This window comes from Hylobates moloch, unplaced genomic scaffold (assembly GCF_009828535.3).
Source record: "Hylobates moloch isolate HMO894 unplaced genomic scaffold, HMol_V3 SCAFFOLD_11, whole genome shotgun sequence".
NCBI classification, from domain to species: Eukaryota; Metazoa; Chordata; class Mammalia; order Primates; family Hylobatidae; genus Hylobates; species Hylobates moloch.
The window spans coordinates 33377530-33404594 of NW_026652286.1; the positions used below are offsets into that span (position 1 = coordinate 33377530).

General features: G+C 39.9%; 1 protein-coding gene across 9 annotated transcripts in view; it reads left to right on the top strand.

Annotated features, from left to right (window-relative positions):
- The window catches only part of RRAS2 (RAS related 2), an 81873-nt gene that overhangs the window by 46802 nt on the left and 8006 nt on the right, over nucleotides 1-27065 (top strand). For 8 of the 9 annotated variants that reach the window (XM_032166543.2, XM_032166542.2, XM_058446512.1 and 5 more), the window contains exons 2-4: nucleotides 16894-16981; nucleotides 17885-17987; nucleotides 18166-18274. In XM_032166543.2, the coding sequence (XP_032022434.1) occupies nucleotides 16894-16981; nucleotides 17885-17987; nucleotides 18166-18274 (300 nt within the window). Of the gene's footprint in view, nucleotides 1-15101; nucleotides 15119-16893; nucleotides 16982-17884; nucleotides 17988-18165; nucleotides 18275-27065 lie in introns of those variants that run through there. The other variant, XM_058446511.1, reaches the window with a different exon arrangement.

Here is a 27065-nt window from a genome sequence, read left to right on the forward strand (position 1 = left end):
CCTATAGTCCCAGCTACTCAGGAGGCTGAGGCGAGAGGAGCACTTGAGCCCAGGAGTTCGAGCCAGTAGTAAGCCATGATCGGGCCACTGCACTCTAGTGTGGGCAACAGAGCAAGATTCTGTCTCTAAAAATAACAAAAAACAAACAAAAAACAAGTGCCTAAACTATGCTGGTTTTATTCTTATTCAGAACCATATCCTAGCTTGTAGGTATTAAGTACACAACAACTATTTGTCAAATGAATAGTATATCATAGATGCTCTTGAAATCTATGTGGCATTTCAAGACGTGTCTTATTCTTTTCAATGGCTGTTTGCTATTCTGTGATAGATATGCCATAATTCATTTAACTAGTCCTGTGTTCTCCCCTTAGGGATATTTAGGCTATTAAGAGTTTTTCAGGCTGGGCACAGTGGCTCATACCTGTAATCCCAGCACTTTGGAAGGCCGAGGTAGGTGGATCACTTGAGGTCAGGAGTTTGAGACCAGCCTGGCCAACATGGCGAAACCCTGTCTCTACTAAAAATACAAAAATTAGCCAGGTGTGGTGGCAGGTGCCTGTAATCCCAGCTACTCGGCAGGCTGAAGCAGGAGAATTGCTTGAACCCTGGGAGGCGGAGGTTGCAGTGAGCCGAGACTGAGCCACTGCACTCCAGCCTGGGCAACACAGTGAGACTCTATCTCAAGAAAAAAAAAAGTTTTTCACAGTAACAAAGCTACCATGACATATCTTGTTTGTGTGTGTATGTTTATGTAACTTTCGTAGTTTGCAGTGTTAATTTCCTTCATTCATGGCTATGTTCTCGTGAAACAAGCACATTTGAAAATATATTATTGAAATAATTTTCCGGTATAACTGACCTATATTTTCCTAAATACATTTAAAGTACTTTTATGTTGCCAGGCGCAGTGGCTCGTGCCTGTAATCCCAACACTTTGGGAGACCGAGGTGGGCGGATCACCCAAGGTCAGGAGTTCAAGACCAGCCTGGCCAACATGGTGAAACCCCGTCTCTACTGAAAATACAAAAATTAGCTTGACATGTTGGCACGTGCCTGTAATCCCAGCTACTTAGGAGGCTGAGGCAGGAAAATTGCTTGAACCAGGGAGGCAGAGGTTGCAGTGAGCTGAGATTGTGCCAGTGCACTCCAGCCTGGGCTGGAGAGACTCTGTCTCAAAATAAAATAAAATAAAGTATTTTTATTTTATTTTTTTATTTTTTAAAGACAGATTCTCGCTCTGTTGCCCAAGCTGGAGTGCAGTGGTCTGATGATAGCTCACTGTAGCCTGAAACTCCTGGGCTCAAGTGGTCCTCCTGCCTCAGCCTCCAGAGTAGCTGGACTATAGGTATACCCCACCACACTGGGTTAATTTTTAAGTTATTTTTTATAGGTCTTGCTATGTTGCCTAGGCTGGTTTCAAACTCCTAGCTTCAAGCAGTCCTCTCACCTTGACCTCCCAAAGTGTTGGGATTACAGGCATGAGCCACTGCTTCTGGCCTAAAATGCTTTTAAATTTGTTTCTCTTCGAATCATTGAAAAATCCTTTGCCACACAGAGTTTTGAAAAAAGTATCAGAAGCAATGTGTATGCACACACTGTTTTGATTTCCTCTGTGGGATAGTTCTTGGCTAATCCCTTTGAAAGTAAGTATCAGAACCCGTTTGTCCATTGCATGCAAGACTGGGAAGGAAAGCAGTAGTCACACAATAGGTTACGATTAGAACACTGAGAGATGCATAACCTTAGGGTGACCATATGTCTACTTGCCTGGGAAAGTCCTGGTTTGTGCCTATTGTCCTGATGTAATTATTATTAGCATCCTCTTTGAGTCCCAGTTTATCAGTAACTTATATGGTCACCCTACTTAATCTTTCAGTTCTTTTTTTCCTTGTCTGTAGAGAGAGAGCAGTGCCTGGTATATAGTAAATGTCATGTAAGTGTTTGCTGTCACTGTTATTAGGATTACTTGACCTATCAGCAACCCTTATCTTTCACTCCTTCTTAAATTATTTTCTTCTCTTGGCCTCCTGGCTACCATTTTCTTTGTTCTCTTCCTACTTTTAGCTGCTCCTTCTCAGTTTCCTTGCCTAGATCTTTCTCATTTTCCTAACCTCCCAACAGTGGAGTACCCCAAGTCCCAGTCTCTGTTGTTTTCTCTGTCTGATTCGTCTTGTGACAATACCATCTATCTCCTGACTCCCAAATTTGTCTTCAGCCCCACCTTCTTAGTGAATCCCAGAGTTATTTCTGTAAGTGTCTAGTAAGTGTCTTAACAGAACATGTACAAAACCCCTCTGTATTCTTGCCTCCATTCTCTACCCCACCAGCCTGTTGCAGCCCAATAAATGGTACCACCATTCTTACAGTTAGACAGAAAAACTTGGCATCATCTTTGAGTCCTTTCTGACAGACTCTATATCTACATCCAGTTTATCTGCAAATCCTGTTGGCCCTCCTTTGGAAGTAAACACGGATCTGGCCACTTTACACCTCCACTCCAGTCACCCCCCTTCAAGTTGCAATTTTCTTTTCATGATTTATTGTAATAGCTTCTTAAGTAGTCTCTTTGACCTTGACCTATAATCCAGTCTTCTGACTGCAGCCAGTATTACTTTTCATATGAAAGTCAGAAGATTTTACTCATCTGCCTCAAACCCTCTAGTGGTTTTCATTTCACTTTGAATAAAATCTGAAGTCCTCACTGTGGCCTGCAAGGCTCTGCCTGCCTCCCTGTTAATTTTCTGAACTCATTAACCACTCTCTCATGTTTGTTATTGTAGCTACACTGGCTATCTTGCTGTTCTTCAGACGTGTTACAGTACTCTCACCGCACTGCCTTTAACTTAATGTTCCCTCTGCCTGGAATGATATTCTAGATCACAGCATGGCTCACTCCTTCAGTTGATCCAGGATTCCCTTCTCCAGTGTCACATTGTGCGTGGAGCCTTCTCTGGCTATCTTATGCAGTATCATATCCTCCCCTCCAACTCCTGCTGTTGCCAGCCCCCTTCATTTTTCTTCAGAGTTCCTATCACCTCTAATGTATTATGATTGCTTTTTTGTCAATGGTCAATACTTCAAGAAACTGCCAGCCCTCTGAGAGCCTGGGATTAGATCTTCAGCTCCTGACACAATGCTTGGCACATTGTAGGTGCTCAGTTAGTATTTGTAGATTAAGTGGGCTGGTGAGTGAACTTACGGAAGATTCTTGTGGCAGTTTTAGCAGTTTAGTAATAGAACATGGGCTGTGGAAATTACCCCCTTTAATTCTAGTTTTGCTTCTACAGACCATTCTCTGTTCTAGAAGTGGTGAGAAATGAAATTGGGGTTTAGGATATTGGTAGGTAACAAGGAATAGAGGGGAGAGGAAGTGAAAATGGAAGTAACAGTCTAGACTCTGGGAAGCAAAAGTTACAACTAGAAGTGAGTGGTTACCTACCTGTTTATGGGGCACCCTTCCATTTCTAAGTTTGGAAAGGAAAAGAGCCAATTTTTGAATGCTCATTTTTAGTTAAGCAGTGTACTGAGTACTTAACAATATCATTTAATCTTCACAATAGCCCTTTCAAGTAAGAATCATTATGTTCATCTTTCAGATGAGGAAATTGAGACTTAAGAGATTAAATAACCTTCCCAAGATGATATAGCAATTAAGCAGGGTATGTGGGTCTGCCTGCCTCCAAAATACATGCTCTTTACTTCATAGCACCTGAAGGGGGAGTCTGTGTGCAGTAGTTGACATTTCATGTGGAGCTGTAAAGTAAGAAAATTTTCACGTTTTACTCCTTGTAAAAAACTCTTGAAAGTATCTCTCAGCTTTGCAAGTAATTAAATTTGGTGTCAGTGAGGAGTGACTTACTGCAAATCCTACAGCTATAAAGTAGCAGAGGTAGGCCTTCAAGCAAATCTTCCTCTTTTAAAATCTGATATTTTTCTGTATTCCACAAATTTAAAACAAGGAAGTCCTCGATAGCACCTATAAATTATATTTGGCATATTGTAGGAGCTAAACGTGTCATAATAAAATTATATAGCTGGAAAGATCTTAAAGAGGTCATGAAGAGCAAACTCCTCATTTATAGCTGAGAGCCGGAAAAGAGGTTTAAGAGGTTTACTCATCTAGGAGCACTGAGCTAGTTGTTTGTATAGCTGGGACTAGAATCTAGCTTTTGTTACTAAAGAGTTTATGTTTAATATGTCTAGGTCTTTCAAAACTCTTGGGTTCCTTCTTTCATTCATGTATTTCAAATTTGAAAGCTACAAGAATTGTTTTCCTTCCGTCCATATCTCCTAGCAACCTAGTTAAACCCCCAGGTAAAGTTAATCAGTTTCTTGTGTATCTTTCCAGAGATATTTTGTGCACATAAAGCAAATACATAAACTATGGGTATTTAACAACATATCTTGCAGATTGCTGTATATTAATGCATGAAGTCATTCCTTTTTTTAATGGTTATATTCATATTGAATGAACCTTTCATAATTTAACCATGCATTTGCTAAATGACATGGTCCTTGCTGAAGCACATTGTGTTTCCAGTCTTTTAAAGACATTTCACTATGAACAACCTTGTACATATCATTTCTTATATGTGCAGACCTATTGGCAGGATAAGTTTCTGGAATTGAAATTGCTGGATCAAACAGTATCTTTGTGTATTTAAAAAAATGACCTACTTAGACCTTTACTCGTAACTTACAAATGGGGCATTTCCATTTTTAATGAAACGACTTTACTTTTCTATTTGGCAGTAGCAGTTTATAATTTAAAAAAATAATCACTTATTTTAAGGAGTACCAGGATTTTTTTTTTTAAATGGTCGCAGGCTATGTGCTATGTTAGTATGGCAGGTTAAAGAAAGTGTAATGGAAGGAGTATTGCATTGGAGTTAGACCTGATTTGAATCCCTGTTCCACTTTGTGACCTTTGGCAAGTTATTTAACTGCTGAGCCTCAATGGTCTCATCTGTAAAATGGTGGGCGCCTGTTATCCCAGCTACTTGGGAGGCTGAGGCAGGAGAATCACTTGAACCAGGGAGACGGAGGTTGCAGTGAGCCTAGATTGCACCACTGCTCTCCAGCCTGGGCGACAAAATGAGATATTCTGTCTCAAAAACTAGCCTTACCAATGCGGTTGTCTAGAACTATTGTATTTCATCACATTTCCCCCCATACATTTTAGTATATCTGAAATTGAGATGCCTCATAATCAAAGGCATGTCATGAGTGTATTGGTAGCAGTTTTTTTTTCCGTCTTCCTTTTTCTGCTTGTTTTGTTTTGTTTTGTTTTGTTTTGTTTTTGGTTGGGGGGAGGGGGCAGGGTCTCCTCTGTTACCCAGGCTGGAGTGCAGTGGCACAATCATGGCTCACTGCAGCCTTGACTTCCTGAGCTCCCATGATCCTCCCACTTCAACTTCCCACATAGCTAGGACCACAGGCATGTGCCATCATGCCCTGCTAATTTTTGTATTTTGGGTAGACACTGGGTTTCACCATGTTTCCCAGGCTGGTCTTGAACTCCTGACTTCAAGAGATCCACCCACCTTGGCCTTCCAAAGTACTAGGATTATAGGCGTGAGCCACTGCGCCCGACCTTTTTTTTTTTATCTTGGCACATAAAATAATGATGGTCTTACAATCACTGCCATCTTAGATTTGATGAAAAAGGGTAAATTCACATACTGGGACAAGTGAACTGCTAGGGCATGGTATAGGCTAAAGCTCAGTGTGATAGGAAAAGCTCAGGGTAGGGAATGGGGTGTTAGAGGGATAGTTACAGTGAGGGAAGTTTCATTCTAGATCAGCAGTCAGCCCAGTGGAACAGCCACCTAATGGGAGGCTAGTACAACAGATTGATGGCACAGGAGCAGGTATTACCCAAAATCCTGGGTATGTGGAATTGGAATTGTGCAGAATTGTTGGTGGGTAATAAGACTTCGCCCCACAGTTGAGATTTAGGAACTATGTACTCACTTATGGCAGGAAGGCTTTATAAGAAGGGGGCTATGAGAGAAAATATTTGCAAATCATCTGGGCACAGTGATGCATGCCTGTAGTCCCAGCTACTCAGGAGGCTGAGATGGCAGGATCCCTTAAGCCTAGGAGTTCGACATCAGCCTGGACAACATAGTGGGATCCCATCTCTATAAATGAAGGAATGAATGAAAACCATTTAAAAAATATTTGTAAATCATATTTCTGATAAGGGATTCATATCCAGAATATATAAGGTACTCTTACATTCAATGATAAGATAAAGTTTAATAAGGGGCAACGATTTGAGTAGCCATTTCTGCAAAGAAGATATACAAATGGCCAAGAAGTACACAAAAATGTACTCAACATCCCACTAGGGAAATGCACATTAAAACTGCAGTGAGAGACTATTTTACATCCATAGGGTGTCTGTTGTAAAAAAAAAAAAAAAGTCTTTTTTTTTTTTTTTTTTTTTTTTGCGGGGGGTGGGGGATAGGATCTCACTCTGTAGCCCAGGTTGGAATGCAGTGGTGCGGTCACAGCTCACTGCAGCCTCTAACTCCTGGGCTCAAGTGATCCTCCTACCTCAGCGTCTCACATAGCTGGGACTACAGTTACACACCGCCACATCTGACTAATTTTTAAATATTTTGTAGAGATGGGGGTCTCACTGTGTTGCCCAGCTGGTCTCGAATTCCTGGGCTCAAGTGATCCTCTCGCCTTAGCCTTCCAAAGTGTTGGGATTACAGATGTGAGCCATCGCACATGGCCAAGACTGATGTTTAATAACAGATCTAGGTGAGGATATTGAAAAATTGGAACCCCCAAACACTGCTAGTGGGAATGTGTCTGTGAGTTTTAATTTGGGAATTCAAGGATTATCTCCTGAGGGCTTTAATTTGGGGACAGTGGGAAGAGACATACAGTGTTTTTGTACTTAGAATGTTTTCAGAAGAAGGCTAAACCCAGGGAAGGCTATTGCAGTGGGGAGTTAGGTTAGGCTGAGAAGGCTGGGGTATACAAGTGGTACCCCAAAGACAAGCTTTCCCTCTATATAAGTTTTGTTTAGGCCTGGCTCTGTCCTCTGGAAAAGGAAAAGAAATTCTCTTCCCATTTCTTCTTAGGAAAAATTACCCTGCTTCAGAGGTTAGAACTTGGGGCTGATACTGGCGGGGCCATATCCAGTAGTAGCTTTTGTGGTTTGGCCTGTGAATATACCTGCAATTTAGGAAAAAACACCAAATAACTTATAAACAGACTTTTGTGATAGAACCAGTTTGTAAGTTGACTTTGTACTGTACTTTCTGCTGGCACATACCAGGCCCATTCATTTGCAACTAAATACTATATGTGAGGTAATACATATATATTAGCTGAAAATGTATGGAAGGCAAATGAAGGCACATGGTTGCTTTAGGCAGTCTGAGACAATTGGCAACACTGAAGACCTCACTAAATTTTGTTAAAAAGGAACTAAAAGGATTACTGGATTTAGTGTAGCTTTTATTATTCTGCATTAGAGTTCTGGGGATTAAATTATAGACATACATAGTTGTACATGTTAGGTTAAATGAAATACTAATTTCAGTCAAAAACTGTACTTCAGTGAAGGAATATCAAGCACATTGGAAACATTTGACAAAAAAATAAGGGAGGATGTTGCAGGGAACAAAGGTTCTCTGTGACATGACAGCTGCTGCTAAAAAGTGACACAAGGAGGAGCCCAGCTCTGGCTCACAGCTGCCTGAAGTTGCTGCAGTCTTCTCTAGTGTTACCAGAGGAATTTGCTCTGCTCTTGTTTTAGAAAATGGAGGCTACCAATGGCTAACTAGGTCCTTATTGTGCTTGGGGAAATTAATTCTTCTCTCCCCACTGCAGTCCCCCTACTTTGAGATCTGTGTGCAAGTATATTACTTAGCTTCAGGAAAGTTTTAAAAACCTTGAGCATGTAAATCGAGTTTTATATGTCCTGGGACATACATATAACACAATTTTAATTGGAACTCTAATTCATTTTAGCTTCTGTTGAAACCCAAAAGAGACTAAAACAGTAGGTGCTAAGTTATCCTCATATTCCAAGAACTTGCATAGTGGGTAGCCTTAAACTGGTTTTGCACATGTAGCCTGTACCTACCTCTAGGGAATAAAAGTGTTGAGATTATTAAGGGTTCTAAGACAATGTTTTTGGAAAGAGCTATTAGTATGTTGTATGTTCGGTGTCCTTTCCTGCTTCCACACATAGAGGAGAGGAGAAAGATGCTTCTCCTTAAGCCCCTTTCATTTAAGCCAAATGATGAGGGAGGCTGTAATGGAGTCATTCCGAGAATTTGACATGTATCCCCTCGAGTTTGGGGAATGAAAGGTTTAGTATACAAATCTATGGATCAGTAGCCCTGAGGCAGCAGAGCACAGAGAGGGCTGTATGTTAGCACTTTGTACTTGGAAAGATGTTAGTGTCCTTAGGCTGCTGGGTGAAACCAGCTTAAAGCCATCTAGAAAGGGACACTGTGCTCGGCCACCTAGAAGGTGACATGAACCAGGAGGGAGGTACCCATGGAAACCCCAGAGATCGAGGGTTGGAGTTGTAAATGGCCAGGTCTCACTTAAGTTCTGGGAATTGAGTATGGAGGGCCCTCATGAAAAAGTTGGTATGAACATCACACTTAATTGGTGTGGCCTTTTGACACCCCCATAGCTTTTCCCACTCCTTCAGTTCCCACCCTGAAGGAGCCAGAGACAGCCTTGTTGTGGGTAGAAGAGATGCAGAGCAGGGAGAGAGAGATGATGACAGGACCCCTCACATCCCCCAGCCCAACTAGACTTCTCACCTCCATCAAGGAAGGGGAAAAGCTTTAATTTAGATGAGTATTGATTACTGCAATTAAGACAGTTATTGAAACTATGGTGTTCTTGGGGCTGAAGGATATTTAAACTTTTTTTTTCCCCCTTTTTGTGGAGATGGGGGTCTCTGTATGTCACTGAGGCTGGTCTCAAACTCCTGGGCTCAAGCAGTCCTCCTGCCTCTGCCTCCCAAAGTGCTGGGATTACAGGCATGAACCGTTGTGTTTGGCCTAAATATATTTATAGTCAAAGAATGATTTTTAAAAATTACGAGACTTGCCTTAGATTTCACTCAGGAACAAAGAAAAACTTTCCCACAGAGGGGCTTGGAGGGAAAGTTTTATGCTTATACCCATTGAGTTTAACTCAATGTATCAGTTATTCATACATTCACTTACACACATACATGAAAAGATAAGCAATTATAAAAGGAAATTGTAAGTAGCAATTATATAGTATACATTAAGCTTGGTATATGTATTTTCCAAATCACAACTTATTACTAATAAGACAGAAGTTGAGGCAAGTCTAAATTGTTGTCACTTTAAGGGTAAGAGAATATTGAGATTATTTTCTGGTTGGAGTGTTGAAAGCACTGCAAAGAAAGCAAGATGTGATTTGGGCTTTATCAGGTATAATTTATTAAGGGCCTACTGTGTGTCATCTGTTGTGCTTTGTACTCCACATAGAGTATTTTTAACTTTTCACAACAATCCTGCAAAGTTGGTGTGATTTTCATTTCATAGACAAGGAAATTGAGGTTCAAACAGGTTAAGTGAGCTGCTCTAGTTTCCCACAGCTGGCAAACCGATAGAACTGTGTCCGGTCTATTTGACTTACATCTCAGACTACCTCAATTCTGCTGCCTCCCTAGGCAGCCCCACACACCAGAGATACAGTGGTGGGACTAGGGACAGGATAGCTTCAGCCAGCGCTTCTGTCCTGGAAGAGGAGAATGGAGGCTACATAGCAGTCACTGGGGACCTGTGGCCCTTATTAGATCCCGAGGGGCAACTTTGTGAGCTTCCCCCTACTCCCTGGGAGTGGGAGCAGCTCCCTGGGAAGTTTTTCCTTTTCTCTTACAACTTCTTTGCTGCCACATCTGAAGTGGGCGTTGGAACATGCCTTCCCTAACTAGCCATTCTTGCCCTTTTCTGTTGAGGAAATGGAGTTAGAGATGTGTTAGTTTACCCAAGGACTCAAACAGCTAGCTAGTAGGATGGCTTCTGGATTTGGATTTCAGGCTCTCCGACTCCAGAGCCCTTGTGTTTTCTTCTCATCATGTTGTCTCCAGTAAAGATATAAATGCATCTGTTAATAGGAAGCAAGTTAATGAAATCTCATTTTGGTTTATCATAATTTAAAAAACATAGTACGTGTTTTATGGATAGAAGTAATAATAGGGAAATGCTGTCTTAAACTGGAAGGGAGCACAGAATCACAGAATTTTGCCTCTAGATTGTTTCATGACCTGATATCTGTGCGTAGTATGGGGGTAAGTGGTGAGCTGAGCAGGAGCTCAAGAAGGAGAAGAAAAGAAAGTAAATTTGTTAGTCTTGGTGTGTGTGTGTGTGTGTGTGTGTGTGTGTGTGTGTGCGCGCACGTGGTACATTTACGCCTTGTTTTATAGGCCAATAAGGGAATGAGAAATTTGAAATTTTATGAATTTTATTTATTTATTTTTATTTTTGAAACAGTCTCGCTCTGTTGCCCAGGCTGGAGTGCAGTGGCATGATCTTGGCTTACTGCAACCTCTGCCATCTGGGTTCAAGTGATTCTCCTGCCTCAGCCTCCTGAATAGCTGGGACTACAGGTGCCTGTCACCACGCCTGGCTAATTTTTGTATTTTTAGTAGACATGGGGTTTCACCATGTTGGCCAGTTTGGTCTCGAACTCCTAACCTCAGGTGGTCCATCCGCCTCAGCCTCCCAAAGTGCTGGGTTTAGAGGCCTGAGCCACCATGCCCGGCCTATGGATATGTCACTTTTTTTTTTTTTTTTTTTTGAGACGGAGTCTTGCTGTCGCCCAGGCTGGAGTGCAGTGGCGTGATCTCGGCTCACTGCAGGCTCTGCCCCCCGGGGTTCATGCCATTCTCCTGCCTCAGCCTCGTGAGTAGCTGGGACTACAGGCGCCCGCCACCTCTCCTGGCTAATTTTTTGTATTTTTAGTAGAGACGGGGTTTCACTGTGTTAGCCAGGATGGTCTTGATCTCCTGACCCGGTGATCTGCCCTCCTCGGCCTCCCAAAGTGCTGGGATTACAGGTGTGAGCCACCGCGCCCAGCCTGGATATGTCACTTTCGATGGGATCAGTGGTAGCAGGAATGAAAGATGAGTGTGAGTGTGTTTTACTTTCAGAGAGGCAGATTAGCAAAGTTATTTGATGTTTAAGCACTAAGCACGTCACTTTACTTCTCTGACAAAGTCCCTGCCCTCATGGAGTTTCTTTCTAGTTGGGTTGGGGAAGAAATGGACAATAAAAGTAAAAAATAAAAGACAAAGTAGATAAGATATATGTGGTGTTGAGAGAAAAGGAGGAAGGGGGAAAAGAGAAAAAAAACCTGGAAAATATTCTGAGCAAGAAAAAATATCAGCCTTGTACATGATGTAGTGTTGAGTAGAGTGAGGTGAAAGCTCAGGGTTAAAAAAGGATCACTGTCTCTTTCCTTATGTGCCACCACCAGATTTAGAAAAAATTAATTTTAATATGAAAATTGTCAAATATATACAAAAGTCCAGAGAACCTACAACCATGTACACGTTGCCCAGATTCAGTATTTTTCAGGGTTTTCCTATACTTGTTTATGTTTCCGTTCTCTCCTTTCCTTTTCTCTTCCCCTTTCTATACCCTATGGTTTTAGAGAACTCCTACGACTTTCCTGAGAATGATGCTGTGCTCAGAACTGCCCTCCATTTGTTTACAACTTCCCAGTGGTACCTTAGATCTAGCCTATCCTTTTTCTATGCAAGTGTGGTAGACTTAACCAATGTGCTGGATTCACTGAGTTTCCTAGAATTTCCAGTAAATTACTGGTCCCAGCGTGTAGACCAGGCACCACTCTGTGGCAGTGTTTGGGAACTACACTTTCACCAGTAGCTTGGTGTCAGAAGAAAGTGAGTTGTCACTCCTTACCACTGAAGGCGGAAGGGCAACTCATCCCCTTTTCTCTCCTTCCTTCTTTTCCTCCTTAATGTGGCTTCTTTGAATGGGGAGATACTGAGTTGGCAGTTCTCCTTAGGAGGCCAGCCCGAGCTCGTGTTACGCAATCTAGTGGCGTGTAAGAAGGATTATCCTGCTTATCCCAGCATAATATTATACTTTGGCATTATTAGGGCTTCCGACAAACTTACCCAGATCAATTTTTTTAGGGGGGGGTCGAAACAGGGTCTTGCTTTGTTGCTCAGGCTGGAGTGCAGTGGTGCCATCATGGCTCACTGCAGCCTCACCCTTCTGGGCTCAAGCAATCCCCCTACCTCAGTCTCCTACCTCAGCCTCCTGAGTAGTGGGACTATAGGCGCGTGCCACCATGCCTGGCTAATTTATTTTTTGTAGAGATGGGGGTCTCGCTATGTTGCCCAGGCTTGCCAGACCAGATTTTATCTCTGTCTGAATGTGATAGCTTCCCTAATCCTAAATGTTTCTCCACATCTCCTGACAACTTTAAAGAAAATGAAGTTCATTTGCCCTTCCATACTACCGAGAAGGCATGCTGCCCTTTGAATGGGGGTATTCCCTGTCTTTTGACTAGGATTCTTCTGTGCACATCCTTTCATGTCTATCGGGAAACATGTGCTCTCTCCATCCTCCACCCTTCCTTTCCCCTTAGTGTACTCTTTTGAGCCCTTGGGTCCACCCTCCTTCCCTATGCTTGCCTGAACCTTTACTGTCTAGCTCAGTGCAATACTGTGCTTGTTTTTTTTTCCTCTTTTTTTTCTCTTTCTGCTACAGAACATCCTTTCTGGGCTGTGGTTGGTAACTTTTTATAACTTCAGGAGACAGACTGTTTTCTTTCCTGGCAAATTGCTGAGGCTCTGTGTTGATAAGTGAACGCATACATAGTTCTGTACATAACTGTAGTATTAACTGTCTAACTTCTCTTGCCTTCTGAACAAGCATGGTATTGGCATTTCATGCTGTTTCTGTTTTTTGGCTTGGGTATAGATTTAAAATGCCCTAATTCCTCTTGCCCCCAGTAATACCTCAACTGCTGATGGTTGTATAAAAGGCACTGGACTCTGAAAGTAGAGACCTTGTCTTTATGGAGTACTTAGTAGGTGCTCCATACATGATCACTGAACAAATGAATGAGTGAAATCAAGAGAGCAAGGACAATTGGCCGAAGGATTTCAAGTAGTGGGAAATGAGGCTTTGCATGGTGAACATCAAACCGGAGGGCTTTGCATACTACATAAAACCTGGAGGGCTTTGCATAGTATGTAAAGAAACTACAGAATTTTATAAGCAGCAGGGAGCCATTTAATTTATATATTCTCTAGAGGTATAATTCATATATGTACAAAAAGTGTACAGATCTTAAATGTACAGCTTGATGGGTTTTTACTTATGTAAATTACCTGGGTAGTTGCTGCTCAGATCCAGAGACTATTTCCAGAACCCCAGCTTTCATCTTGATTCACAACATTTGGATACCAAGTCCCAGAGGTCATGTGGTTGGTCTGAAGTGTAACTAGGACTGGAATTATTACAGCTACTCCTGAGCTTAGCAAATCTTTATACTTGAGTAAAAAACACTAATTCAGACCATTTAACTGCATGACAAAAATAATAGTTATTATTATGGTTGACATTTATTAATCAGCATGCCTTGGCACTTCATATGCATTATTTCATTTTACCTGCTTCACAGAATTTTGTTCCTATCTCTGTTTTACAGATGCTGAAGATTAGACATGTAAAGTGATTTGCCTTAGGTCCCACAGCTAGAGAATAGCAGAGTTAGAATTAAACCCAGGACACTTCATCACTGGGACTGATTACTTATTGGTGATCTGTTGCCTCAAATATCTGGTACCCAAGTTTAACAAAAATGTTGCCTTTTCGGTGAGAGGTGATGCTTGTATTTGTTACCTTCACGCAGTGAATGCTCTTAGGGATATTCTGACCTGTGGCTTTTTAGAATTTTGAGAGGGAAAGAGGTTTTTGATTCTATGATAGGCAGTTCCCAGAGTGATGTTTCGTTGGAGGAGGAATCTTTCAATGTGGATGGCTCTTTACAATTTACGTGTAGCCAGTAGATGATGGTCTCTGTAGACAAAGTATGAAGGTAGGACACAGCAAAGATTAGGCGTGAACCTAAATATCCAAAAATCCCAACAATTAATTTGTCTTAAAAATTAATATGGGTGGAAATAAATGCATGTAGCAGTATGGCAAAATTCTCGTAATACTAAGATTGTGTTTCGAGAGTTAAGACATCCAAAGAAATGTCTATAGCGAGTAGAGGTAAAACACTTTATTTATACTGGACTTCAAAGTTGCAACAGTCTTTTGTGTAACAATCAAACCAACAATGTTTTGTACATGTTAATGTCTCAATCTCACAATGCCAAGAACTGTCACATTTAAAGGATTCTAGCTATTGTGCATGGCTTGGACATTTGTAAAAAATGTATTTAACATTTGTTTATTTTATTTTAGGCCAAATCGGTAGGGACAGTGTAGCACTTTTAGGCATCAACTGGGAGTAGTCAGTGAAATTCAGGTTTTACAAGATATAAAAGCATGGCATATATGTTTCAAGAAATGAATCTTAAAAAGTACAGAGCATGCTTTATCCAATTTGCTTGTGAAAGACTGCTGATTCTTGTTGTTTAGAATAGTGGGTATACAGAATATACCCAGTAAAACTTATTTACTTTTTGAAGTGGCATGGGTGCCAAAAAGTAAGTTCATGGTTGTTTTGATATCTGCTTATTTTTTTTTAAGGCTAGTTAAGTGAATTGATACCTGTTTATTTTTAAATGGTGATGGAGTAGTGGAGGAGATGGCTTCCTACTAAAAGTTACTGCTGTTGGTAAACATTTCTTTTACAGACTTTGTTCAATAAATCATGCATTTAAGTGAAACATCAAAAAACAAATAGGATTATAGATATGGAATTCTGTGATTAAAGTTAAACATTTTAATTTTAATTAAAAAAAAATTTTTTTAAGGTACAGGGTGTTATTCTGTCTTCCAGGCTGGAGCGCAGTGTGGCATGTCCATACCTCACTGTAACCTCGAACTCCTGGGCTCAAGCAATTCTTCTATCTCAGCCTCCGGAGTAACTAGGACTACAGGTGTACACCACCACCTCTGGCTAAGTCTTACAGTTTTTGTAGAGATGTGGTCTCACCTTGTTGCCCAGGCTAGCCTAGAACTCCTGGGCTCAAGTAATTTTCACAAAGTGTTAGGATTACAGGCATGAGCCACCATGCCTGGCTTTAAAGTTATTCTGAAGACTTAAATAAAATGTGGAAAGTGTCCTTCAAAAAAAATATGTAAAGTCATGGTATCAGGCAGATTAATATATCCCCTCCCAAAACCAGGGGGTTCTTTTCTGTCCTCTTTAGAGTGCTTGTTTCTGAGTAGCTCTCTGGTGTTTGCACAGGTCACCGCGAATGTTGGGTCCCAAGAGCCAGGAACCCTTGCCTGAAGAAGGCTAAATACCCTTGATGCTGGTTCCTAGCATTAAGCTGTCTCCTTCCAAATCATTCCTTCAGATTTTGTAATGAGCCGGTGGGAAAACGGGCTTTGAGGAATTCAGTCCAAAGTAGATCAAAGGAGATACTCAGAACAAAAGGAGGATGATGTTGGTGTCCTGGTTAGTGCCCTTCTGTAAGAAGAGGGAAATGCACTCTCTCAGATTATTGTTGTTTTCTTTTTTAAACCTTTTTCTCTTTTTGGAAACAGGGTCTCATCCTGTCACCAAGGCTAGAGTGCAGAGTGGTACGATCATGGCTCACTGCAGCCTTGACCTTCTGGGCTCAGGTGATCCTTTCACCTCAGCCTCCTGAGTAGCTGAGTTTTTAAAACCCTTTTAAATAAAACTGAAATGTAGGCTGAGATTCTTCCCGTCTTACTTGGATACTTTAACTGTCCCTTTTTTTTTTCCTACGGTAATGACTTCAATAGTTGGGAGCGTTTGATCAGAGAAGAGAGGAATAGAATTTAAGATTAAAAAAACAACAAAAGATGTCAGTGAAAGAATAAGTTTGAGGTTCCTACTAATGAAAAAATTTCAAAATGATATTTTCTTATAGTACATAAGACAGTTGAAAGGGGAATAAGACAAAGTGTGAGAAAAGAAAGGTATAAGATGAAATGTTCCAGGCCTCTTTGTGTTGTCTCCATTTTTTCCAGCTACTTCTTAGGACTGATGATTATAATCAGGTTGCTAATTCAAATATGTCTGAATTATAACTTACTGTGTTTTCTAATTTTTCTAGAGTTTGAGATCTAGATTCTTAACCTTAAATAATTACGAAAAAAGTTGTAGATCTTTTGCAGTCTTGCATATTTCAGCATATTTCAGATACGAAAATTTAGAGATACCTAGTACCTTTTCTTCACGTGAAGGTGCTCATAAGAACATTTGGTGGGGAATTGTCATAGAGGGTAAACCCTAGTACAGTGAAAATGTTTTGCTTAGTTCTAGATAAGTGGAACTTGTTAAGCAAAGTTGCCTTGGTACATTGGTAGGCAGGTAATCATAAATTTCATTTTATTTTTTATTCTATTTATTTTATTTTTATTTTTGAGACAGGGTCTTGTCCTGTCTCCCAGGCTGGAGTACAGTGGCACAATCATGGTTCATTGCAGCCCCAACCCCCTGGGCTCAAGTGATCCTCCCACATCAGCCTCCCAAGTAGCAGAGACCACAGGTACACACCACAAAGGCTAATTTTTAAATTTTTTTTAAGAGATAAGAGTCTTGCTGTGTTGCCCAGGCTGGTCTCAAACTCCTGGCCTCAAGTGATCCTTCTCCCTTGGCCTCCCAGAGCACTAGGATTACAGGTGTGAGCTACCATGCCTGGCCATGAATTTTAAAATAAAGTTTTTTCTTTTCTTGCAGTCCTATTTTGTAACGGATTATGATCCAACCATTGAAGATTCTTACACAAAGCAGTGTGTGATAGATGACAGAGCAGCCCGGCTAGATAGTAAGTAAACTTCCTTTATTTGATAATTTGCATATCATTTTTTAAAAAATAAGCTCTGATGTTTTGCTATGTTAAATAATATATTTGAAGTATTAGATGATCTGGAATATTAGCCCATATCATTTGTAAGTTTTGATTGAAGAGTCCGCATAATGGGTAATTTAAATATTCCTCAATAAATGAAAAGTAAAACAGTATTTGTACTGATCTTGTTCTAGTGAAACTGGTCTCATTGTAGTTTGTTGAAGTTGATTTTATTGGGGCAACTGGAAAAAACCCGTCAGGTCTCAACTCTTCCTACCTTTTGGCCAAGGTTAAAATGGATGAAGTGAATATAGAAAAAGTTTGATACTGTTATTAGAATTTATAGCACAGAGGCTTTAGCAAATACTGTTTTGTGTCTAAACGTCCCACCTCTCCACAAAGAAAGCCCTATTATTCTAATATGTGTGATTATTTTGTTTACAGAGATCAAAGATTACATTAGCACCTGCACTAAGTATGGTATTGGGGGACGGTGGTTATAACTCAGATTTCTTTCTTGAATTTACAGGTATCTTTTTCAGTTTTTTCCATGGAGGGGATAAAACATTCAAGTGATTTTAGAGGTTACCTGACTCCATCTGATTAAATGTGTTTGATATTTTTAAGCTTCTAATTAGTATCCTAATATATTCTAACCACAAAGTCAACCAGTACTGATGAAGATAAACTCTGTAACCGTCTGCCATTAGAATATATTTGTCTTTAGTATTAAGAATAAAGTACTAAGAAAGGAATGCCATTTCTGTATTATACCAAGTATGAGGCTCTCTAGAGGACTCACATTAATTAGTCTTGCCCTTGTGGGGAAGCAGTTTATAAAAAGCAGAAGTATAATTACATTTGTTGTTTTTTCTTTAGTTTTGGATACAGCAGGACAAGAAGAGTTTGGAGCCATGAGAGAACAGTATATGAGGACTGGCGAGGGCTTCCTGTTGGTCTTTTCAGTCACAGATAGAGGCAGGTTTGTACCATATTAGAATGTAGATCTACTGTTCTTGTCAAGATCACTAGACTTTATTGAATTTGGACTTTTTGTTTCTATAGAAAAAGGAAAAATGAAGTACTAAATGGGGCATGAGACTTGCTGAATTCTCATACTTGACCAAATTGATTAATTTGTTTTTGATTTTTTTTTAAAGTTTTGAAGAAATCTATAAGTTTCAAAGACAGATTCTCAGAGTAAAGGATCGTGATGAGTTCCCAATGATTTTAATTGGTAATAAAGCAGATCTGGATCATCAAAGACAGGTGAGAAGGAATTTCACTGTTGGGAAACCAATTGTTTATAATCATGTGAGTGAACTGATAGATTTAAGGAAATAATTGAAAGCCTAGTAAAAAAAAAAATACTGTGCTCCATGCCACTTAGGTGTTTATAGCTGAGTCTGGCACATTGTATTTACAGAAGTCACAGTGGGTGAAAAATAAAAAGGAAGTAGATTTGGAGAAATTAAAATTTCTTATTTTCAAATAGTTTTTCATAAAATTTTATAAGACTTTATAAGCCTGAAGTGTTTAAACTAGCTTTATTCACATGTAATAATTTCTTGGATTACATCCAAAACTCTAACTTAGTTGGATAATTTCAAAGTTACCCCTAAAGGCCTAAGTTATTCGGTGTTAATACTAAATTCATGTAGACTTTCATTTAAATTACAATATTTGGATTTTTTTCTAAGTCACTTTAATGACTGAGTTTTCTGTTAATTCTTTACACTGGCTAGCTCTAACACTTCAGTAACGTTTAATAAAAGAATATTTTTAGTATTTAGTTTGCAGGCTAATTTATTCTCACTTGTTTCTTTACCCACTTATTGAAATTTTATTAGTTAAAACAATTTTTTGGTGACATTGTACATTCATCTTTTTTGTAGGGGAGGGGAACAAGGTCAGTTGTATATTAATGCAGGCTGTTCATTTGTATTAGTCCGTTCTCATGCTGCTAAAAGGACATACCCAAGACTGGGTAATTTATAAAGAAAAAGAGGTTTAAGGGACTCACAGTTTCACATGGCTGGGGAGACCTCACAATCATGGCAGAAGGCAAAGGAGGAGCAAAGACACATCTTACATGATGGCAGGCAAGAGAGAGTGTGCAGGGAAACTGCCCTTTATAAAACCATCAGATCTCTGACAACAGGATGGGGGAAACCACTGATGATTCAATTATCTCCACCTGGTCCCTCCCACGACACGTGGGGGTTATGGGAACTACAGTTTAAAAAGATGAGATTCGGATGGGGACACAGCTGAACAATATCATCGTTATATATATATATTTTTAAGGTCTTTTGTCTCTACCCCACATCTGCAATGTATTGTTTAAATTGTTTATTTTGCTGGTATTTAAGTATTCTTGTTTTTATATTATGTTGTGTTTACAGATTCTTAGGATTTTGTTGGAAAAGTGTAAACATCAGGAAAAATTGGTTGATAAACAGCTTTGAGGGCAGCCTTCTATTTTGTAACTGTCTCTGATTTTAGCTGTGTACATAAAATTTTATTGGCGGCATACCCGATTTCAAACACTGACTTGAGAAAATGATATATATATATATATTTTGTTTTTGTTTTTGTTTTTGTTTTGAGACGGAGTCTCGCTCTGTCGCCCAGGCTGGAGTGCAGAGGCATGATCTTGGCTCACTGCAAGCTCTGCCTCCCGGGTTCACGCCATTCTCCTGCCTCAGCCTCTTGAGTAGCTTGGGACTACAGGCGCCCGCCAGCATGCCTGGCTAATTTTTTATATTTTTAGTAGAGACAGGGTTTCACCGTGTTAGCCAGGATGGTCTTGATCTCCTGAACTTGTGATCCACCTGCCTCGGCCTCCCAAAGTGCTGGGATTACAGGCATGAGCCACCGCGCCCGGCCCGAGAAAATGATATATTATCCTAATGCTAAGATTTGGAAATGTTCACTGATGAAACTTGGTATAGAATAAATTTTCCTGCTAAGTCTTGTTCAAATCTGAGTTATAAAGTTGTGAAAAAATTTGTTCTTCATTTCAAATCAATATAAACTGTTTGAAATAATTAAGAATATGGTATTGCTTACATTATAAACCTAGCATAGACAGTTCATCTATTTTTTTTAGATTTAATTTTGTTTTTTTTTTAGACCGTTTCCTTGAGGTTTCTAAACCTGATTATATTTATTGATGTTGCCCAGTGGACCCTGCCTGTGACTCTTAGCTCAGTTCTTTCTAGTACTAGAAACTCTATATGTCATTGCATCTGAAATAATGGCAAAGTAGATGTGCATTGAAGGAGTTCTCTTCCTGTCTCTCGCTGACTTTTGCCTCACCCCTATGTGCTTCCTGCCCTGAATATAGAAATAGGATCTTTCTCAAACCTTCTCATGGTGGTAGCTCCAGTAAAGGAATAGGTAGGAGACCTAGGATAGGTGGAGATCTACTGTAGGGTAGGCAGTGGCAGATTAGGGAGGGGAGGAGGGTGTATGCCCACTAGAACCCTAAAGAGGCTCTGCCATTATCAGCTTGGGTCTATATGAGTTATTTTTAAGTTGTCTATATACCAGATTGAGGATCCCTAGCCCAAAAATCTGCAATCTGAAATGCTTCAAAATCTGAAACTTTTTGAGTGCCAACATGATTCCACAAGTGGAAAATTTCACACCTGACCTCATGTGATGTCACAGTCAAAACTTTGTTTCATGCACAATATTACTTAAAATATTGTATAAAATTATATTCAGGCTATGTGTATAAAATGTATATGAAAAGTAAATGAATTTTGTGTTTAGACTTGGGTCCCATTCCCAAGAAACATCATTATGTATATGCAAATACTGTATTCTAAAATAAAAAAAAATTACAAAATCCCAAACACTTCTGGTCCCATGCATTTTGGATAAGGGATATTCAACCTATATTGAAGATTGCCAGAATGTGGTATGCAGTTTCCATCTGTCTGCAGACAGTCAACATATTGTGGCACTGGCTTTGTTTGTATATCATTGGATTATAATTTTTTTCATGGAAGTTTTTTTTTTTTACTTTTTGTAAAAGTAATAGATTCTCAGAGTAAAAAAGTGAGAGAACAATATAGAAAATGATTTCCTTATTTCAGTCACCCTAAAGATACATAGTGTTAGCTTGGAGTAAGTTATTTTGTATTTATTTTTCCGTCTAAACCATATAAATAGACATAAATTGTGTATATCCTGAAAAGCTTAGATGTGTATATATCCAAGGGAGAAAAGCAAGTGCCTGAAATCTGATTGCTTAGTTTTCTGCTCATTTATATGGCATCTATCTACTCTCTGAAGGATAGACACAAAGAAAAGTTTTATTCTTCCTTATGCTTTTTCTTCCTTTGCACCTGTACTCAGGCATGTTGACTACTCTCACTTTAAAGTCATGACCACTGATCTTTATGGGCCTTTAGTGCTGACTGGGAATCCTACATTTCCCTAGGCCACCTATTTCCCATGTGTTTGGATAATTTTTACATACTTTCTCATTTTCTTCAACCTGTAACACTTTCTTCTCTTTCCTCACTCTCAGCTGATAATGTGTATGTTTTCCTGTTTCTGTGAGAAATTTCTACATGTCCTTACCTCCATATCTACTAACCTGAGTGCACAGGTACCCCATCAAGTTCACTTCTCTCCACTTACATGGATAAACTGTTCATCTGTATATGACCAACTTCTCCACCAGACACTGGATCCTGTTCCTTCTCACCAACTCAGACATTACCCCAGCAGTTCTGTTTCAGATGAACATTTCTGCATGATCATTCCCATCAGCATACAACATGCTACAATGTCTCTTATCTTTAAAACAAACTATAGCAAAAACTTTTAATCTCACATTCCCCTGAGTATATTTTTTCTGCCCCTCTTTAATAGCAAAACTCCTGAAACACTTTCTCTACTTTTTCTCCTGCCATTCTTGATTCTACAGACATCAGGCATTCAGTGCCACCGTCAGTATCACTAATTGGACAAATGTCAGTGACATTTGACATGGTTGATCACTTCCTTTTTGAAGCACTTTCTTTACTTAGCTCTGAGATAGTATTTCCTGCTCCTCCAGCCTCCCCAGTGTCCTTTGTTAGTACTACTTTGTCTCCTTGTCTCTCTGAAGTGTCTTGGGCTCTGGATATGCAAAGACAAACATGCCTTATCTCCTACCCTTGGGGGCATGCTATTGAAATTGAGATACTATAGCATGAAATTGAGATGCTATAGTAGAGGTTTTTACCTTTTTTTTTCCCCCCTGAAACGGGTCTTGCTTTGTCGCCCAGGCTGGAGTGCAATGGCGCGATCTCGGCTCACTGCAGCCTCCACCTCCCAGGTTCAAGTGATTCTCCTGCCTCAGCCTCCTGAGTAGCTGGGCTTACAGGCACGGGCCACCATGCCCAGCTAATTTTTTATATTTTTAGTAGAGATAGGGTTTCACCATGTTGGCCAGGCTGGTCTCAAACTCCTGATCTCATGATCCGCCGCCTTGGCCTCCCAAAGTGATGGGATTATAGGTGTGAGCCTCTGCGCCTGGCCAGTTTTTACCTTTTTAAAGTCTCTTCACAATTAAAGGTGTCGGTCTATAATGTCTTGACACACTTACGTGTTCTACGAAGTCAACTTGGACAGGCCACAGGGATGCTATAAAAGCTTCTTTCCCCCTGTTCAGAGATGTTTAGTTTTTTGTCATCTCTAGGTTCTGAGTAACCAGTCTGGCTTGCTCTCTGCTGCCGACACAGCTTGTTTTTTTCTACCTTTGTCTTAGACTTGATCCTTGCCGACACAGCTTGTTTTTTTCTACCTTTGTCTTAGACTTGATCCTTTATAGTTTCTTTACCTTCTAGCCTATTTTCTTGTCGATAATAAATGCCATTTCTCCTTGTTCTTTGAATTTGTGGGTCAGCACTGGCCATTTCTACCACTGGCTCCTGAGATTCTGAACCCCACCAGGGTTCAGGGATATCATCCAGAAGAGGCTTTGCTTGCTTGCTTATGGCCTCTGTATCTGTGGACTGGTTTTCTTCTTTTGTCCTTCCATCCATTCATCCACTATTTATTGAACACCTTTTCTAGGCAGTGATCATGCAGCAGTAGACAGAGTAGTCACTGAGGTTTATGTGAAATAAGAAGATATCTGTAGAATTTGAATGGTTGTTTAGTATTACCAGCCATCTGGTCCCATAAGATATGCCAGTCATTTTGTTTATTCTGCTAAAGGTGTAGGAAGAAAACATAGATAAATGATTTGCTTACCTTTGCTAAAATATGAAAGTAGGTAAATGTAACAACACTTGAATCTGAAATTTAATGCCACAGTATGTTGGCTTAGACTGTGGAATTTCGTGATATATCTGATTTCAAGTTCCTTGTCCTCAACTCAGCCCTGCCTAGAGATCAACTGTCTTTGCTTTTTTGTCTTTATCATCTTTCTCCTGGCTTACCTTGGTTGTTCCCTCTTTTTCTCCTCCTTTTATTTGCTTAATTATTAATCGTTACTATTAATTTGAGAAAATAACTCATTATACTTAAAAGAATAGATAGCTAAGTATATCAATCCAGACTCCCATCTGTCAGTACTTTTGACCACTGTGTGCCCCCTACAGCCTCCTAGGAAAAAGAACCCCTCCTCAAATAGTAGAGGATCTTACCACATATGGCCTTAGCTGTGCCTTATGTGCGTCTAAAAGGGTTAATTTAGATGGTGAATGTAGGTGTAGGTACTATGAGGGTTTCTCGGTTTTGACAGGTCAATTTTGTTCAGGCTTTATTGTTAGCATATAGAACAGAGGTATGCACTAAATAAATATTTGTTGAGTGGATGAATCTGGGTGCCAGTGAGTTAAGATGTTATATTAATATGATGATTCTTTTTACATAATAGATATTTGTGAAAACAAGTTTTGCTGCTGTAAACTTCATTAACTTGACATAACTCTGAGCACTGCAAATGTAGTTTCTTCTATTTGGAAATATGTAGTACTAGATGAGCTCATACATACTATTGTGAACTGCTGCTGATACTTGTGTTTTTGAACTGAGTCTTACTGGAAGCTCCCAAATGTAGTTCTGTGAATTTGTTGCATCAGATTTGCCCTGGTTATTTAAAACAAAACATGTCTGGGAAGTGCTGAAATCTACCAAATCAGAATATCCAGGAGATGAGGCTTAATATTTGGTATCTTTATGAAATTATCTGGGTCGAGGAACCTCTAGGAAGTACTTAACTTGTGTAGCTTTCAGTTTTCTTTTGATTTCTAACTTCCACAGTGCTATGGCTCTGTTCCAGTGTGTTGTCCTTTTTGTCTTTTATTGTTTGCTTTGGTGATGGCAATGCTATTTCTACTTAGTTAAAAGTATGCTGTGTCAGCTCACAAGCATGTGGTTAGAGATTTCTTCACCAGAAATGTATGTATAAATTTGTTGGCTTTGTTTCCTGGAAGACAGTGATGTGAAACCATGCTTTAAAAACAAATAAATGGCTGGGCATGGTGGCAAACACCTGTGATCCCAGCACTTTGGGAGGCCAAGGCAGGCAGATCCTTTGAGCCCAGAAGTTCAAGACCAGCCTGGGCAACATGGCAGGACCCTGTCTCTACTAAAAATAAAAAAAAAATTAGACATGGTGGCACGTGCCTGTAGTCCCAACTACTCAAGAGGCTGACGTGGGAAGGTCACCTGAGCCTGGGAGGTTGAGGCTTCAGTGAGCTGTGGCCATGCCACTGCACTCAACCTGGGTGACAGAGTGAGACCCTGTCTCAAAACCAAACCAAACAAAACAAAAACAAGTGAAGCACATAATCCTAGCAGCAAGATTGTTTTATCATGTAGACCGTAAATTAATTAACATTTCTTTTTTTTTTGAGACAGAGTCTTGCTCTGTCAACCAGGGCTAGAGTGCAGTGATGCAATCTTGGCTCAGTGCAACCTCCACCTCCTATGTTCAAGCAATTCTGCCTCAGCCTCCCGAGTAGCTGGGATTACAGGCCCGTGCCATCACACCCGGCTACTTTTTATATTTTTAGGAGAGATAGGGTTTCACCATGTTGGGCAGGCGTGTCTTGAACTCCCGACCTTAGGTGATCCACCCACCTCGGCCTCCCAAAGTGTTTGGATTACAGGCATGAGCCACTACGCCCAGCCTAACTTTTCTTACTCTGTATAAAGATAGGTGAGTTGCTATTCCTGTTTATGTGAATTATGTTATGCATGATGGGTAGGACAAGGTATCTTTTTGAGGAATAATTGAGCAGAAAAACTAGTGGAAAAATTCTAAGTACATGTATTTCCTTCCCCCAATCATATTTACCCCAATAAAGTAAGTAGTTTATTGAGATTTCTTTTTCTTTTTGTGTATATGTATATATATTTTAACTTAAGACTAAATGTACCTATTTGGTTAGTTGTACACCATTTACTTAACATGTGTTTACTTATTTAGCTGCTAAGCACGCTTCTAAGCTTTGGATGTACAAAGACAAGCCTGTCTTAACTTCCAGCCTCAGAGGACATGATGACGTGGTGAAAGAATAAGAAAACAAAACGAAAAATTTTACCGTGGTATTGTTAGAAATTGTCAGTGGTAACCAGAGGGTGTGATGGGAGCTCTAAGAAGGTGCTTCCAAAACAGCCCAACACTTAGGGGGAAGTTTCATTGCTCAGGTCTTGAAAGGTTAGTGAGGAAGAATTTGAGAGTGTAGAGTTGAGAGAGAAGGGATGACATCCCAGAAAGAAGAAACAGAATTTGTGACTGCATAGGGGTATTTTATAGGAAGGAATTTCACATGTCAAATTTTCCTAAAATAGAAATTGTCCTGTCTAAAATTGGTGGTTCTGTGAAGCTTTCTGTTTACTCAGCTTCCTTCCTTATCGTTAATTGTTCAGGTAACTTGATCAGTTTATATTTCAAATGCATAGCCTTGTGGCACATACGTTATTTTGAAGAGAGACAAGGTAAATTTAAAAGTTAGATAAACTTAGATATACCAGTGCTATGTAGAACCTGCCTGTTATCCTGTTGGAATGCAACAGGGCACAAACAGTTATGAAGTAGTTGTTGGATATATGTATATTGGTGTAATAAACTAATGATACTGTATTGAGGCTGCTAAATTTTTGGAATAGAATATTAAACTGGGAGAACAAGCTACCTAAAGTTTAGAAGGAACAATACCTTGAGCTCAAACAGGGCCAGGAATAATTAATATTCTAATCAATCAAAGTAGAAAACCTTATATTTCTTGGAGTATTGGATAGTATAACTCAGAAGGGTTTTGTCCCAGTAGTGGGGCAAAAATTAGCCAAACTAAATGCTGTTCTGGTACCCTATAACAAAACCTAGAGCATGAGGCCGGGCGCGGTGGCTCACACTTGTAATCCCAGCACTTTGGGAGGCCGAGGCGGGCAGATCGCAAGGTCAGGAGATCAAGACCACGGTGAAACCCCGTCTCTACTAAAAATACAAAAAATTAGCCGAGCGTGGTGGTGGGCGCCTGTAGTCCCAGCTACTCGGAGAGGCTGAGTCAGGAGAATGGCATGAACCCGGGAGGCGGAGCTTGCAGTGAGCCAAGATTGCGCCACTGCACTTAAGCCTGGGTGACAGAGCCAGACTCCGTCTCAAAAAAAAAAAAAAAAAAACAAAAAAAAACCTAGATCATGACCTGAAAGGATAACACGTTTCCAAATAACTGCATCCTAGAAGAAAGCTCAGGAATGTGTTTAGGAATACAAAATATCTGATACCTGATAGGTAAAAGTGCCAGCCTTCTACTCAGAAATTCCTATGCATACAAAGAAGCAAGAAAATATGACCCACAATAAGGAAACAAATAATAGGAACAGATCCAGAAATGACAAAGATAATAGAATTAGTGGACAGAGACATTAAAACAGTTATTTTGACCGTATTTTATGCAATCAAGAAAACATGTTAGAGACATGAAAGATGTAAACAGATCCAAATCAAACTTTCAGAAGTAAAACTACAATGTCTGACATGAAAAATGCACTGGATGGGATTAACAGCAGAAGTCATTACTGAAAATTTCCACATTTGATG